Raw genomic sequence first — 17,677 nt, 5'->3', positions numbered from 1 at the left:
ACACATTTTCGAAAAATACACCCAAAATATATATATTTTTTTAATCGTCTAACTATACGTCCAGCCGTCTGATCGGCCAAGCTGCTAAATCGTCCATCTTTATACCACATTTTCGTCCAAATAGTCGTCCAAGTCAAAAAACCCTAGAATAAGCCCTGTTGGACGTGGGAGGAGTCAGCAAAGTGATGGACTGGACACCCAGACATGGCACCTGAATAGTGGGGTACCTTACAGGGCACTGCTGTGAACTTCACAAAAAGGGTACCACATTCTAATCTCACTACAGCTCCCTTATAGGTCATGGTGAGCCCCCCAAAACATACCCAGAATATCCTAGACCCATCTATCTACCACCCCAATAGCCCTTAGGCTGCAGAAGCCACTTATAGGGCAGTGCAAAAGGGTTTTGGGGGGAGTGCACATGTTGCATCATGAATGCAGTGCTTACAATGGCAAAAGGGCCTGTGTCCTTCTCTCCAAGGATCTCTAACCTACCCCCAAGACAACTTAAGATACCTCTGTGCAGCTTGACTAGGCTTTCCTTTGCCAGGCTGCCAGGTGCAGATGTTCTGGAGACAGATATTTAAAGTTGTTATTACAATTTTTAGGGGGGGTTCGGTGATCACTGGGGTAGTGTGTGGGGGTCTGTACTTTGTGTTTGAGGTGCTTATATGGTCACTTTAGGTTGATTTTTGTGACTTAGACCATGTTTTAAATGGCCCAAGTCACAACGTCCAAGTCCCGTCTAAGCGGTGTTGTAAAACTTTTGGTTATACATTCAGTATGACTAAGTCTAGCATGGCCCACGTCCCGCCCAAATCCCGCCCTCAACACTCCTCCTGAAATGCCCTGTTTAGCTCTGGTCATTCAGAGGCACTGGGAAGGCCTAGGTCATTTGTAACACGTCCAAAACCTGTTTCGATTATCAGCACTTGGACGTCTTTCATGTATGATCATCCAAGTGCCGACTTAGGCCGGTGTTTGGATGTTTTTTCTTTCAATTATGAGCCCCATAGTAAGATTCAGCTTGGGGAATAAGGGAACTCAACCAAGAATTCATTTTCCTTGCCTGGTAAGCAAACGTTCTTTCGAGAAATTTCTTGTATCGAACAAATTTTACAGATGGATACATGAACATGTTATTGTTTCAAGTATTCCTAGTGGAATTATATAGTACTTTTTATACAATTTTACAGCTATTCACAATTTTATCAGCAGATTTTATATTATATATTTAATTTGTTGCAAATTTTATATTGTATTTTTAAATTGTTAAACAAATATTGTATTTTTGTAATATTGTATTTTTAAATTGTTAGAATAAATTGAGTTAATCTAATCAGAAATTTCCGAGTCGCGCTAAGAAGTATATCTGGTCCAAAAATGAAATCCTTCACTCCCTTGAGTCTCACAATGCCACTCTTGTACTTCTTCCTATTATTTACATGTTTTAAAATATCTAAGCAAAATAGATACATTGAGGCTCATTTTCAAGCACTTTGGGCCCCTTTTACAAAGGTGCGCTAGCGTTTTTAGCGCTCAAAGTACCATAGCAACCTATGGAACTTTGTGTGTCTAAGTGCTTTGAAAATGTGTGCATTAGCATCTTTTAATACCACCAACATGTAAACATTTATTTATAACTACATTGAAAGAATATTTTGTCAGTGGAAGAAGAGTAGGCAGCCATAGCAAGAGGAAAGAGGAGGAGGTTAGGTGGCAGGACACGGTATGAGTAAGGGTCACTAAAAAAAGGACATATAGAATAGCAATTCTTAAACCTGTCCTGGGGGTCTCCCAGCCAGTTGGATTTTTAAGATATCCCTAATTAGGCTTACCATATTTCCTCTTTGAAAAAAAAAGAAAAAGCTTAGCCCTGCCCCATTTTACCCAGCCACACCCCCACATGAACCTCAAAGGCCACCTTTGGAAGCCTTTGCGCATGCACGGATGTTGACACAATGACATCACACACATGCATGTATGATATCACCACGGTGATGGCCACACATGCACAAAGACCTCCAGATGCAGCCTGCGAGCTCAGGGCTTCCAAAACCCAAACTGCCAGGTTTTGAAAATTCCTCCAGGTGCCTGGATAGTCCTCTAAAAAGAGGACATGTCTGGATTTTCCCAAATATCTGGTAACCCAGAAACCTAATGAATATGCATAAGGCAGATTTGCATATAATAGAGGTGACAGGTATGCAAACCTGCCTTATGCATATTCATTTGGGATATCTTGAAAATCCGACTGGATGGGGGTCCCTCAGGACAGGTTTTAAGAGCCACTGATCTAGATGATGCAAGCACATTTAAAGACAAATATCAGCCATCACCAGTACTTACAACATGTACCCTAAAACAGTTTAAATCTTCTCAGGTGAGGGGGTAAATATTTGCTATCTAGAGTTTCACGAATTCAGTTTGGTCCAAGGTCAATTTCATATAAAAGACAAAGATATTGGTAAAATATTTCAGGATTCTTCTTCTTCTTTTTTTGCTCCTAGTCAGGATAAAGGATTATCCAGTGATATTTATTTGTCTAGTTTGGAGTTACCATGTATTGGGCACAAACCAATTTGAATCATCCTATTGGGGAAGAAGAACTGTTATTGGCTATACAACAAAGTCCATTATGTAAAGCACCTGGTCTGGATGGTTATAGAGCAGAGTTTTATAAGATTCTTGGGCAAAATATAGCAACTCCTTTAGTATTAATGTTTAATAATCAGATTAAGGAACAAATATTACCTAATAAGGTGGAATCATACAGGCCAATTTCTCTTCTTTGTTATGAAGCTAAATTATTGGCTAAGATTTTAGCTAATAGATTGGCAAAGTTATTACCTGATTTGATTGCTGCTGCAGGATTTGTAAGAGGACGAATGGCAGTTAAGAATATTCCATTTTATATTCTTTAGAATGGGTATGTCATAAGAATCTGTCATCATTGTTGATTAGTTTTGATGCAGAGAAAGCGTTTGATAGGGTTAAATAGGAATTTTTATTTGCAGTCTTGACTAAATATGGTATTACAGGATATTTTCAGGAGGATATTAGGACCCTTTATTCAGATATACAGGCTAGAGTATTTGTTAATGGATGTTATTCAGAATTTTTTACTGTGGGTCAAGGGACGAGGCAAGGATGTCCTTTGTCTCCATTACTTTTTGTTTTGACCTTGGACCCATTGATTCGTGAAATTCTTACTAATCCAGATATTATCAGAATGGATATCAGGACTTCTACTTTTAAAATTGCTGCATTTGCGGATGATATTTTAGAGCATTTAACAAATCCTAGGATATCATTACAGTCCTTATTGGAAAGTTTTGCTGAGTTTGGTGATTTTTCAGGATTTAAATTAAATATGGAAAAATCTGATGCTATTGCTACAAATGATAGTTTACGCATACAGTGGGGTCCTGATTTTCCACTAAGATGGATGGAAGATCAATTTAAATACTTGGTTATTCATATACTAGTAGATTCTAAACTTTTATATAAATCTAATATTCCAGATTTACTGAGTCATATGATCCGGCTAATCTATGGTTTAAAAAAATGGTAACATGTCACCCCATACTTCCAGATACTCCACTGGTTGCCGGTGGAATCCAGAATACTCTTCAAGTTCGCCTGCATCAGCTACAAAGCTGTCTTTGGGATGCTACCATCTTACCTCGCCTCTCAATTCATCCTCAAAAGCTCTAATAAGAGCTCTCCTAGAATAAATCTCTTTAACCACCCATCCCTGAAATCATGCCATTACAAGAAGTTCCTTGACAGAATGTTATCATTCCAGGCAGTCAAACTGAACACGTGGCTCGTAAAACCCATACTCGAAGCCACTTCATACGCCGACTTCAGAAAATCTCTGAAGACCAGTCTGTTTAACAAATTCTAATCCCAATTCATGCCCAATCCCCCTCAGCTATCCACTTCCCAATCCCCTAATCTCTAGACCTTAGACTAACTCATGTTTTTCCCATTTTGTAATGATATTCCAATCCAAATTGTTTTCCCCTTGCATCTTAATCTTTGACTATATACATCCTTTAGATTCAAACCAACTTGGTTCTCTTCCATTTGTAATTGTATCCCAGTTCGACTTGTTGTTGTTTTTTTTTCCTTACATCTCATTCTCTGACTGTATGTATCTTGTTGTAAACCGCTTAGAACTTATGGTATAGCGGTATATAAGAAATAAAATTATTATTATTATATGAAACAGAGATTGTTGAAATGGCAGTTTTTGCCTTTAACCCTAGGTGGGCGTACAGCTCTTTTTAAAATGGTTCTTTTCCCAAAATGGTTATATATATTTCAGATGCTTCCTCTGGAATTAACAAGTAGAGACTGGTGGAAATTAAGAACTGCAATTATTAAATTTTGTTGGGCAGGGAAAAAGCCAAAATTATCTTTTGATATTTTATTAGGATCAGGTAAGAGAGGTGGAAAAGTACTTCCTGATCTATGGTAGGGTTTGTCTATTAAGACATATTAGAGATTGGGTTATGGATGATGCTTTATTTATTCCTATAGTTTATGAAAAGGCCTTTTATTATCCTTTTATTTTATTATTCTTACTTCAGGTACATCAGTTAAAATTACCAGCTCATTTAAGACAAAATTCTATTTTAAAACCAATGAGGTCAGTATGGGGTATTTTGTTAAAATTATGGGCTTATAACCCATATAACTGATCTTTTATTCTCTGCCTCAATAAACATGATATTTAAAAAAAAACTGATCTTTTACCTATTCAAGGTAATGGTGATTTTACACCTGGTATGACATCTGGAATTTTTAGAAATTGGGGGTCTAAGGGTGTTAATTATTTAGTATCAACCAAGTAATTCCCACTTATACTAAAATGTGAATGAAAGTTCTATTCTGTTATCAGGAGTCGGCCTCAGTAATGGAGCCTACGCGTAGTCGAATTCAATGACTGAAGTGTTCAGCGTAGTTATTTTTGCTCCTTATTCTCCAATCATTGGCCTCACTCCCATTATTTAAATTTATTCAAAAAGACTAAATCTAATATAGATTAGTTATTCCTATTTTAAATCTAATATAAATTAGTTCTTTCTATTTTTTCAATTTCGTTAAAACATAATGTTTCGTTAAAACATTATGTTTAATTATGTATAATAATTAAACATTATGTTTTAACGAAATTGAAAAAATAGAAAGAACTAATTTATATTAGATTTAAAATAGGAATAACTAATCTATATTAGATTTAGTCTTTTTGAATAAATTTAAATAATGGGAGTGAGGCCAATGATTGGAGAATAAGGAGCAAAAATAACTACGCTGAACACTTCAGTCATTGAATTCGACTACGCGTAGGCTCCATTACTGAGGCCGACTCCTGATAACAGAATAGAACTTTCATTCACATTTTAGTATAAGTGGGAATTACTTGGTTGATATTATTTGGTGTAGTCTTCCCATTGGGGAACTTCTATTTAGTGTGTTAATTATTTAGCACAGGTATTTGATGAAATAGGGAAAATAAGGAGTTATCCTGATCTTTCAATAGTAGGAAGTAGTTCTGGGACTCTATATGGTTATATGCAATTGGTGAGTTATGTGAATAAATTACAGAAATTGGGTATTTCACATGGAGTTCATGATAGAATTATTACATTTTTTTAATCAATGTGAGGACTTGCCAATTTCAGTATCTTTATTATATAAGATGTGGTGGAATTTACTTCCAAAACGCACATATGAAAACATTTTACTAAATTGGAATGAGGAATTAGGGACTCATATATTGCTTCTTGAATTTAGTCAAGCAATTAATAGAATACCTAAAATTATTATGGGTTTTGTATGGAGGGATAGAATGATACATAGGGCCTATTTTTCACAAGTACAAGCTTTTCATGCGGGATTGATAAATTCTCCAATTTGTATCAAATGTGATAAAGATCTTAACACATTGTCCCATGTTTTCTGGCAATGTCCATTAATTAAGTCTTTCTGGTCTGCCATCCTATTATATTTAGGTTCATTATGGGATAGTCCTGTTGTGGGATCTCTAAGGAAAGTACTTTTTGGTAAGGGTATTTGGTCAAGGGAGATGTCTTGTTTCAGAAAGCATGTATGATAGGTCATAAATGTATTATGCAGTATTGGTTACAGACAGAACCTCCAAGTTTTTGGCATTGGAGGAATCAATTATATCGTTTACTGCTATTTAAGGTTTGGGAGGTTTGTAGATCTCCTAGACGTACTCATCTTTTTATGAAAACTTGGGATCCATATGTTCAGAAACTTTCACCTAAAGCAAGAAGTTTAATTCTTAATGATTTACATTGAAGCTATGGTTTTCTTAATTGTATTCCAAAACTTGTCTGCTGGAGGGTTTGAGAAATGGGATGGCAGGGAGGGGAAGGGATTGGGTTGGAGGGTGGGGGAGGAAAAATGGAGAGGGAGTTATAAAAGGGGATTATGGTTTATAATATAAAATGTTTAGAGGAATGATATTTGATAATATACAAGTGTATTTATAGATTATGGGGTCCTTTTATCAAGCTGCGGTAGGGGTTTAACGCGCATAATACCGTGTGTTAAACTGCCTGCTACTAACGCCTGCATTGAGCAGGTGTTAGTTTTTTAGTCAGCCACGGGGGTTAGCACGTGATGAAATCTCTGACGCGCTAACCCCGCTAGCGCGGCTTGATAAAAGGAACCCTATATGGAGTAGAATTTTTTGATATATGAATTTATTTGTAATAAATATTTTTATATATTATATGAATGTATTTTTGTTCCTTCAATAAAAATGTTTCAATATAAATCTTCTCAGGGTACTCTTCCAGAGATTTACTGCCTCTTTTACAAAGCCACGTAGAAACAGCCCCGAAGCCCTTTAATTCTCTATGGGCTTTGGGGCCGTTAGCGCAGAGCAGCTGCTAGCGTAGCTTTGTAAAAGAGGCCATTAGTCTCTATTCTAGGACCTCCATCTTATCTTCTTTATCACAGTAATTAATGCCCAAATTCCTGTGGCAAATGAAGTAACAAATGGGGCATTGCTAAGGAGCAGATAGTAGCACTTGGATTTCTTACCATACTTGCTGCCAGAGATCATGACCACCTCCTGATCTTTTTTAGGTGACACCAAAAGTATCTAGGAAGGAGTGGGTAAAGAGGATAGGAATGGTTGGGAAATAATGGCAAGGTTATGCTGGAGGGCTCCAATACTGCAGTCCTAACTCAATCTTCTTCCCCATCATGCTGAGGAACCAGGACACCTGAGGCCCTTCAATTGATGTTGGGCTAGGGGACAAAGAACAAAGTTTTAGAGGCATGGTCTTGGTAGCACAGTATATATTATTGTTCTCATTTAGTCAAGACAGGATCACCATCTATTAGATGAGCAGGTAAAACCTCCATATGTGATAGAGACAGACAGATTCTGCCTACAATGGGAGCATGTACTGGATAGGTTTCAATAGTATACACAAGGTGCTTGGACAAAGGTCATTTTGGAGATAGTTTTGTTATAGCAGGTATGCCATAGGTAGAAAATGTATTCCTGGGACATCAATATTAATTATGTGGCTTACCTCAGACAGCATGATTTATATGGTTGGGTATTATGGATGGTTTTATTTATTTTGTCATATGTGTGCTTGGTCAGATTGGCAAGGTGTGGTTTGTACCAAGGACATTTCTTTGGGTTATGGGAATAGGAGAGTAACATTTCATATAAGTAAAATTGAAGGCTTAGTTGTTTTGTTTATTCCAATTTCATAGTTTTACGCTATCTTGTTTTGATTTTAATTAACTAGTGTTAAAAAAAACTTCCTTATTGATGTTCTTACTCCTGTCCCAACAATGCACCCAGTCATTCAGGTTTTCAGACTATTCCTTTCACATCTGCAAAGAAGTATGCACACCCTATTTTATTCATATGGGAACCTTCTTGAGGCATATTAATGGTATGTATTCTGGATACATGACTGGATGTGGCTCACACTGAGAGAAGAGCTATCAACCTCAAACTATGATGACAGGTTACATTTTAATAAATTTTTTTAAAAATGGTGTTTGGCTACAGGGAACACCAAAGATTGTTTTGTTCAACCCAGCCTTACCAAAGACAGCTTTGGAGCAAGACAGCATGTTTGTCCATTGCAACCCATTCAGAAAGGGATATAGCTTAGAGGAGGAACCTGGTTTAGGATGAGATAGCTAAAAAATGTATTTTATGGCCAGGGTGAATCTTGCCATGAAGGAATTGAGTTGACAGCCTTAGTCACTACTAGAGGTGCTGGTTATGGGCGAGACAAGGACATGGTGTATGCAGATGTTATGTTTTTCCTTAATTGCTGTAGCATATATGAACACTTGTAGAAACCTTGTGCCTCTCTTCTATCTGGGCCTCCTGAAGCCAGTTCTAATACAGGTACAGAGAAGAAAGCCTTCTTCAGATCCTCAGCCTGCATAGAACAAGTCATTTTTGTGTAGGTTACTCTTATCATGCACACTGTGTAGTCTGGGCAAAGCCCTTTGTTTTCAGTCTTTATATGCTCAGTGTCCTAGTGATGACTCTTGGGGAGGTCAGTGTGCATATCTAGTATAGGCCCCTGTGACTTTATACTAGATAAACACCTACTTGTATTCAGGGGTCACCTTTAGACAGAGACATATGACAACACCATGTGTCCTCAGTTATGTGGGAGGGCAGTTAGCTTGTTCTGTGAATAAGTGAGTTCATAGTACCCATTTTCCCCTCCTCCCTAGCATCATTGAGGCAAGTGATTTCTCTAATATTTGTGCATTTTATTTGTGAGAAAATCTGGTCAGTTATGGCTAGTGGCCCTAACAACTGGTCCAGCATGCAGTAGATAGTGTCATTGACCTTATGTCCTATTGGCCTGCAGCACATTTGTTGTCACTAGCCAATAATGTAGCCTGGCCCTTTGTATAAGCATATTGGTCATTTTAGAGACAGCTAAAAAGAAATCATTGGTGCTAGGAAAACAGACTTGTAGGTATGTCAGCATGTTATCTATAGGCCACAGACAAGCTTCACTGTGGACCTTAAGTCTAGCCAATAGCCCCAATTTGCCTCCTTTGGCATAGGGGATCAGTAGGAGTAGGATGCCCTTGCATTATAGCAGTCTAGACCTTGCCCATCTTGTCTGCATTCCCTGAACAGTCTTTGCCCCATCCTGGCATCAGCTACCAAGACTTGACCCCATAGACATGTCAGCACATAACATGTGCTGTACTGCAGATGTTGGTGTATCCTCACCTAGGTACACTGGCACATCTATATGGTGGCATGTTTGGGCATCATTTAAAATTAAAATTGTGCCTCTTTAGAGAGTGTTCTTAAGAGGAAAAAGGACTAGCCTAATGGTTAGTACAGCTGGGCTAAAGCCAGGTTCCATTTTCCACTACAACTCCTTGCGACCTCAGCAAGTCATAAGGTCTGTAGCTAGGGCAATGGAGGGTTAAGATTGTGAACCTACTAGAACAGGGAATAAAACCCTAAACCTGCTGTGATTGTGGGGGGTGGTATATCAAATCTATTACCGCATGCAAGTCTATTTTGGATAGTCAAGATGTATTTTTATTCTTGCCTTGCAAACATAAGGTAAAGTGGTCATTGCATCAGTAACCATATTTGCTGCAAGTAAAACAAACCCAGGGTTCACACAGGAACCTGACAGTTTTCAGCTCTTAAGTTAAGATGTGGCATCTTGTGAGTGAATTAATTTGATCTCTAAATTTAATTAGATCAGCAAGTCAGTCTAGGGAGTTGTATTATGGAATTCATTGCCTGTTGAAGCAAAGCAATCTTCAAATATGACGCAGTTTAGGGGGAAAGTGAAACTACACTGGAGTATTTAAGTTTTATGTACTGCAGTCAGGCTTAGTTTTACAGGAATTGAGTTTGACAGGTGAAATTGTTTAAGGATTTTCTCATTCGTCACTAAATTTGTGAATGTTATGTAACCCACTCTGAACAGTGGATGTGGTGGGATATACATTAAATAGTTTGAAGATCCACCTGTGCTGCTCATACTACAAAAGCTTCACTCAAGACTGCATACTGAAATTTAAAAGCATTTATTTTAAGCAATAGAAATGTCAACTAGTCAATGTTACAGAACAGATAAGACTACAGTACAGTTTACTAATAAACACCCCACACAGGACAGAGCTACATAGTTAATCTAATCTTGGAGCAAGAACTCAGATACTTAAAGGCCAACCACCACCTAGTTGCCTATAACTATCAACTGGCTCTGCCATCTAGACATAGGTAGTCCTTGTTTTACTTCCATTGCATCCATCGAGAATATCAGAAAAGCAATGACACAATCAAATAAAATTGAACTACCTACAGCCTGTCTGCTACATTATAGGCAGATTGTGCCTAGCAAGACAGCATAACAAGTATTGATTCAAACAGCATTTCAGAACAGTGATGTGAAGTGGCCATGCCATTTATACAGCTGTGCACTGATCACCACGATCTGGTTCATCCTTGGTCTCCAATGTTACATCAGTATACACCAGGCCCTTCCAAGAACCCTTTTCCTCCATATAGAACGATTCTCCATCCTTCTTAGTCTTCCTTACGTTTACTGCGAAAGGCACCGTCACCTGGTCCTGCTTTGTCACCACCAGCTGTGCTATTGCCTTGCTATGTTCTGGCACATTAACTGTGGAAGACCTCTTCTCGGAAATATTCTTGAAGGTTGAGACTGTTTTCAGATAGCCTCCATTGTAAGTGACCGTGGCTTCCATCCCCTGTAGAGTAAAGGTGCCTGAAGTGATGGACTCCAGGCCCCACAGGTGGTTCCAAGTAGTGGTCTCGGTGGCTCGCATTTCCCAGCCCAAGTTGAAAGTATGGCTCACAGGCTGATCTGTTTTGTTGACAAAGGTTTCCTTTTTCACCACACTAGGCTGGCATCTTACATGGCTTGTGTCCCCTACTACCACACTGAAAATGTCATAACAGGGATAAAGGAGGTCTCCAATCTGGAGTCGGAAACGGCAGCACTCCTCTGGTGTGGGCTTTGATGCTTCAATAAAATGCATCCTCCGGTATGCCCGGCAGACAAACATGCCATTAGCAGCCTTGAGGGCCACCTTGTCCTCTTCAAAGTAGGGTTCAAACTCACAGAAGCGATCAGGGGACTCCTTATCAGGCATAATGTGGCCAACTCCATCATGAGGGGTACAACTGAGATACATATCACGGACATCACGTAGCAGGATTTTGCCTGAGGGAAGTCGAGTTAACAGAAACTTGCTGCATTCATCTTTGAATTCCAGAGGCATTATGATGTAGCGGTATACTTCATAATATGAGTTCCAGTACATATCATTATCTGTCTTGAAAGTTACCCCTTCCTCTGCATCTAGGTATATCTCCAGTGCTCCCAAGCCTTTGGAGATCACCTGAAAGACAAGGAATAAAAGGAGCATGAAATGTTGGCCCTGGTACATTAATATTGTTCAACCTGTACTAAATCTCAGCTCCAATTGACAAAACAAGTACTGCCATAAGATCAGTTTATACTGTGTGAAGAGCTGAATGCAACACATCTTAATATGAAGTCAAGCAAAGATTTGAGTTCTCCAAGATTAAAAAAGCATTTTGAATATGAAATTCTACAGTGAAGTGTTTGGTTCCATCATGCTACAAGCCAATTCCTCCAATTACCTTGTTGTGCTTTGCTCAACTTCACACATCCTCTGCTCAGATGAGTGGTATGCTCTTTATCCATCATTCAGAAGGAATGTGATAAGAGCAGCTTAGTCTATGCTGTTCTAGTTGGAATAATTTTCTAGTGCACCATGACTGAATTTTGATATCCGAGTTCATAAGTTGACAAACTTATACAATAGTATCTAGGATTATGTCATTCCAACTAGTCAATGGCTTTCACCCATAGCTTGTTTAGGGCTTCTTTATTATAAGCCATCTTGAACCAAAATGGTAGTGTGATAGATATTGTATATTAGATTAGCTGACTGCAAGCCAATCATGTTTCTAAATCATTCCCTTTTAAAAAGCTTGATTTCTTCAACTATGAATGATGATTTCTTCAACTATGAATGAAGATTCTTTAAATTCAAAGAGCCAACTAAGTTATTTTTAATTGGGCACAGTATGCATAAAATGTACACTTTAATATTAGGTGTATGATTGAAAATAATGTACCATCAATAAAGTGGAGTGGCTTAGTCACTAATTGTGATTAGTTTGTTTGCATGGTATACACCCTTCCAATATTTGTTTACTGGGACATATGAGCATGTCATTGTGCATTCACCCATAATTGAATCCCATAGTTGGGAGACTAAAGTTTGGTGATCTGAACATTGACCTTTACTAAAGCCTGTTTTGTTAATTTCTCAGGTATGGTAAATGATCTCATCTCAATGACCTCATGTTTACTCCTTTGATAGAATAGTGTCAATGGACAACAGTACTAGAATATTTTTACAAGCCAAGCCTATGAGAGGGATGTTTGTACCCCTGCTAGTCTAGTGAAGCATCCAGTGATTAAGAGTCATGAAAATTAGTCCAAACTGATCCTTGCACTCTTTGTGTCTGATTGGATGTTGAAGACCAACTATGACAGAGCAAACCCTATATATTAGTAGACAGACAGACTTACCATTGTATAGCAGAAAAGAGTTCAGGTCAGACCTGGAAGAGGTGTGATCTGCAGATGAGAAAAAATGGTATAGCTGGTAAATTTACTTTTTAAGAGTCAATTCTATGTTCCAAGATTAAAAGAAAAATAAGTTAACAGTAGGTGTTTAGTGGCCTAGAGTTTCTGGGGATCATGAAGAATTTAGGAAACACCTAAAAACTTACCTGTTCTCGAAATACCTAGGAAACGAACCAGGACATCAGCCCCTCCCGTAACTCCATCACATACCCGAACTTGTAAACTGTTAACCTAACTCCTAATCACTAACTATGAATACTCCATTCAATTCATGGAACATTTCTAATTCTTTGTAAGCAGCACGGCACTTCTTGGTCTTGCAGCATACAAACTGTTGTTACTATTATTAATGCCGGTATTCTCAGATGTACACTGCTATACTCTTTAATTTGTCATATGTACAGCCTCTCTTTATTGTATTTACAGTTACCCTTTATTGTAAACCGCCTAGAAGTCACAAGATTACTGGCGGTATATAAAAATAAAGTTATTATTATTATTAAGCACACTCTGCCCCCCTCCCCTTTGTGTTTAATTAAAAAAAACCACACCATACACCACACTAGTTTAGCTCTAGCCATAGCAATAACTACTCAGATGCTCATAGGATTTGAGGATCGGAGCTGTTACCACTGACAAGAAAAACACGCTAGTGTGGTTTTGTAAAAAGGGGAGGGTAGTGACCAATGTTGTGTAATGGACTTAAGGTCTGCCTCATATGCTCCCAGTCTCTCAACATCTTTGGTCTTAGATTTGTAAAAATGTTCCCTCATGGGAGGCTTTAAGTGTTAATTGTTCATAAGGCACAGTAAATGCCAAGGCTTAAAACATGGTTCTGAGCAGTGTTCTCTACTTAAGATCACATTTGCACATCCCTGCAGACTGGACAACTGAAAAATCTTCCTCAGTGTGTGCCTTCAGTCTCCTTAACTTGCTCCTTTTATTTGCCCCAAGGACTAAAGAGTATTACCAGAGAATGAAACATCTGGTATGACACCCAAGTGGCTTACATAAGACAATTGGACAAGGATATAAATGAATTGCTTAACATTTCTAAAACTATTAGGACTGGGGGGAGGGGCGAAGGCATGTGAAACTACCAAGTAGATTTAAGACCAGGGAAAATTTAATGCAACATGTAAACTCTGAATTTGTTCCTGGAGAATGTGGTGAAATCAGTTGGATTAGCAGGGTTTAAAAAAAGTGGTTTGGATGATTTCCTAAAATTTCATAAGCCATCTCAATGGCCTAGGGAAATCCACTGCCTATTCCTAGAATAATCAGCATAAAATTTGTTACTACTTGGGATCTTGCCAGGTACTTAGGACCTGGGTTACAGAACAGGATACTGGGCTTTATGGGCCTTCAGTCTGTCCCAGTATAGCAATTCTTATGTTAAAAAGCTCATTAGCCCTCTTAGGTAGCTATTAATACTCTATTCCTTCATAGTTAGGCTGTAGCTTTTGAGCATGGATTCGGGTAACTTTTTGGTAAGCAACTGACTTCTTACCTTCCAGTCACTCTATCCATTTTCACTCTTTAGGCCATGTCCCCAGTGCTCACTCCTAGAACAAGCAGGTTATCAGTGCCTTATGATCAGATACCTTAATGAGACAAAGGGATAGGTCCTAGCACTCACTAATCTGGTGCTCCTAGCTTTCAAGTCCTCTTAAGGGCTCTAAGCCACAGCAGAAACTTCACTCAAGCTTTCCATTAGGATGAGAACCAGGAAATATTTTCTTGGTTTGAAGGGGCCAATCAAATCAGTTTGGCTCCAATGTTCTCTAGTTGTTTATGCAATGTTGGGGCTTTAACCCCTATGTGCCTAACCTGCTATAGGACAGTCTTGAGGATCAGACTAGCAACCACTATGCTTTTCTTCTTTAGACTAGTGGTTAGACATTCCCCATCTGTCAAGTTTTCAGGATGTCTATAATGTGGACATTTGTATATTACTTTCATTGTATGCAAGTCTCATACATATTCTGGAGATCCTGAAAACTTAATAGGTGGGGTATACGAAAGGACTGGGATGAGAAACTCTGCTTGAACAGGAAGCTAATGTCCTTGTGAGCCCCAGAACAACTCTTCAGTTCTACATGCTCCCGAGGACACTGAGGTGACAAGGCTCCTCCTTGCCTTGTTTTCCAACAAGTTCAAGCTTCATTTTTCAGAAATGACTACCCACTTCAGATGGTTTTCCTGCAGTTATATAGGAAAGTAAGTTCTGAAGCCTGCTACAATTTCATCCTGCATTAGCAGCTAGGAGGCACCAGAATAGGACCCAAGATGGTCTTTTTAAAAATTTGCCTCTATTGTAGTCAGAGGAACTAGGTACAGTGGCCAAGTTACCAGACATGCTTTAAACCCACTGGATAATACATACAAAAAAGGTAGTAAGAGAATTTGCCAACATTAGGCTTCTTTTGCCATTAAGTCAGAATTGTCAGTCAAGAAGGACGCTGGGATTGATGGCCCACTAGTTAAACATGCTAGACAAGTAATTATTATATTAATGTTGCTATATAGTTATAAATTGTGCATTATGTACCCGATCATGTTGTAAAAAGCAAATTACATGCCAAATATAAGAGAAGGGATTTAGACCTATTATAATTTCTAGTAGTTCTAGTATACGTTCTTCCTACATAGTTGAAAGAATTACCTCTTGCATCATACATATCTGCTATAGAGAACACTGAATACTGTATGTTTGTTTACTACTTATGGAGTTATGACATTAAAATAAGCAATCTCCCCCATAACAAGCCTGACCAAACAGGTGTCAAGTCCTTTCATATCCATGTAAAGCCTCATTCTTAAGTTATTTTAAGTGTCATCCACATGGCAGATTTCTTGGGGTCCTAGTTCTCAGGCTAAACCAGATACCCATGGCTGGAAGCCCTCTAAAGGCTAGTTGATAAGACTAGCACAGTTCAGGACTGTGTGCCTAGTGCCCATTTAGTTGGTCCCCACCCAAACACCACAGCTCTGGCTGCTTATGGCTTTTTTGAAAAAAATGAACATGCACATCCAGTAGCAGGGAAAGCTACAGTAGAATCAAATCAAATAAGTAGGAAAACCATTTGTGCCAAGGAACAGTTAGTGGGAGGGGGAGGCAAGTCTAAGCAAGGGCTCAACAGAACTTCTAGATTAGAATAAACATGCTCTTGATGCCACAAAGCAATGTGGCCTGCAAGCTGTAGTTTACTTTCTATTTAAGGGATAGTTAGACCTGCTTTAAACCAAATGAAAAATATTTGTGGACAACTAAACTAGTATGGTACAATATCAAGAACTTAATAGAAATATTACCGATTTCATTCTATAAAGCATGTTTCCTGCTCTTTCAACCAGGCCCTCTGTACCAACCCAGCTATATTGGCTACTGCATACAGCTAGGATGTAGTCTTAAGTTCTGCTGTTTAGAACATCCTACTGTTCCCCTAAGACAGGGTGTGCGGCATTAAAAACATGCCGACTGAGCTTCTCTCCTGCAGAGAGAAACCAATCAAGGGTTAAGCACACAACAGGTGGAGATTGTCTGCAACTGCAAGTTGAGTTTTGACCTTCAATGTGACTGGGGGAACAAGACAGTCCCATTGCTTTCCAAAAGGCAGTATAAGATTTACCATTTTTGGGAACTTTGAAAGGATGTAGTCAGAAGTAATGAGAGAGAGAGATATGAAGAACAGTTACCCAATTAGCTTACTAGTGACCTGTTCAAGTTCTCCAAACTAGAAGTGGCTAAAGTTACAATACATAGATTTTAGTGCAGGAGCACTTATAGTAGGGAAAGAGAGAAATATGGTGGAGGAGAGAAAGTGCATAGAAAAAGGCATCCTCCTATTTTTCCATATTGAGCCTAGCAGAAGAATTAGGTGGCTCACCTCATGATTAGCATTAGTGTACTGGCAATGAGGCATTAATTTACACCAGGAGCATGTATAAACTTTCAAATAAGAAAGCTTATAAATAAAGGAGTGGCATCTTTGGCTGTAGGAATATGCTATTGAACTCAGTTCATCAAGTGTCAATATTAAAGATAAATTAGCCCAATAGCAAAAAACAAGGATGCTACTAGAACATTAGACTAAAATGTGTTCACATAATGTTTAACAAAACAAGGTACCATCTGGTAGATATGAAGCAAAAGCTGTGATCTAATGTCAACCCCTTTTATTTTCTCAAGGACTCTTAAAAAAGTCTTGGCAAAGAATGAAACAGCTAAACTTATGGTTTAAGGCAGTGCAAGGTAAAGTGACTTGCTCAAGATAATCAGAATTAGATCTAAACCCAAGCTTTCCTGGTTTTTAGCCTGTTGTACTTGAGAAACTATCCCTACTTCCTCAATATGCAAAATAGGGCTAAGTAGTGTTTTACTAGAATTAAGAGCTGTTTCTACTACAGAATAAGGACCAAGGCAAAATACCTTGTCAGTAATCCTGAAGGAATGTAGAAGAAGCCACTAAAGTATTATTTTACTAGGCCAGAAACAGAAACTGTCAAGAACAGCATTGGTTACAGAAACCAAGACAACCTTTCCAAGCACATGAAAAATAGCTAAACTAGTTTCCCTGAAAGTCTAAAACCACTAAAACAAATCCAAAAGTAAAAAAAGGAAAACCAAAAAAGAAAACAACCAGAGAAAATTATAAAACCAAATCCTTATAACATGTCTTCTAACCCTTCCCATTCCCCAAACACCCCCCAAAAAAACAAGACCTTACATCTAACCACCAAACCTTACCAGGAACAAGGACACACAGCTCCAAAACCAATAATACATCTAGCAAGTTAGTTTCTGGGACTCTTATACTACACCCTGTCCCATCCACAGCTGCAGAGCATTTCATTAATTAGCTGGCTTCTGGCTGGAAATCCTTCACTGCTGTAAGTCCCACAATGCACTCTGGAGGAAATTAAACATTTAGTAGGTTCTAGCTCTAGCT

At 38.5% G+C, this 17,677-nt stretch overlaps 1 protein-coding gene across 1 annotated transcript; it reads right to left on the bottom strand.

Annotated features, from left to right (window-relative positions):
• Window positions 1–10,085: 10,085 nt before the first annotated feature.
• On the bottom strand, window positions 10,086–17,576 carry LOC117350227. Its single transcript, XM_033924361.1, has 3 exons — window positions 17,476–17,576; window positions 12,669–12,716; window positions 10,086–11,442 (listed from the first exon to the last, which is right to left on the bottom strand). Exons 2-3 carry the CDS (start codon window positions 12,669–12,671, stop codon window positions 10,483–10,485), a joined length of 963 nt encoding a protein of 320 aa, XP_033780252.1. The 5' UTR covers window positions 12,672–12,716; window positions 17,476–17,576; the 3' UTR covers window positions 10,086–10,482.
• Between the last annotated feature and the right edge of the window lie 101 nt (window positions 17,577–17,677).

The sequence above is a fragment of the Geotrypetes seraphini genome, chromosome 1 (assembly GCF_902459505.1).
Source record: "Geotrypetes seraphini chromosome 1, aGeoSer1.1, whole genome shotgun sequence".
NCBI classification, from domain to species: Eukaryota; Metazoa; Chordata; class Amphibia; order Gymnophiona; family Dermophiidae; genus Geotrypetes; species Geotrypetes seraphini.
The sequence above is the reverse complement of the archived record's forward strand: the minus strand, read 5'-3'. Positions and strand labels throughout refer to the sequence as shown.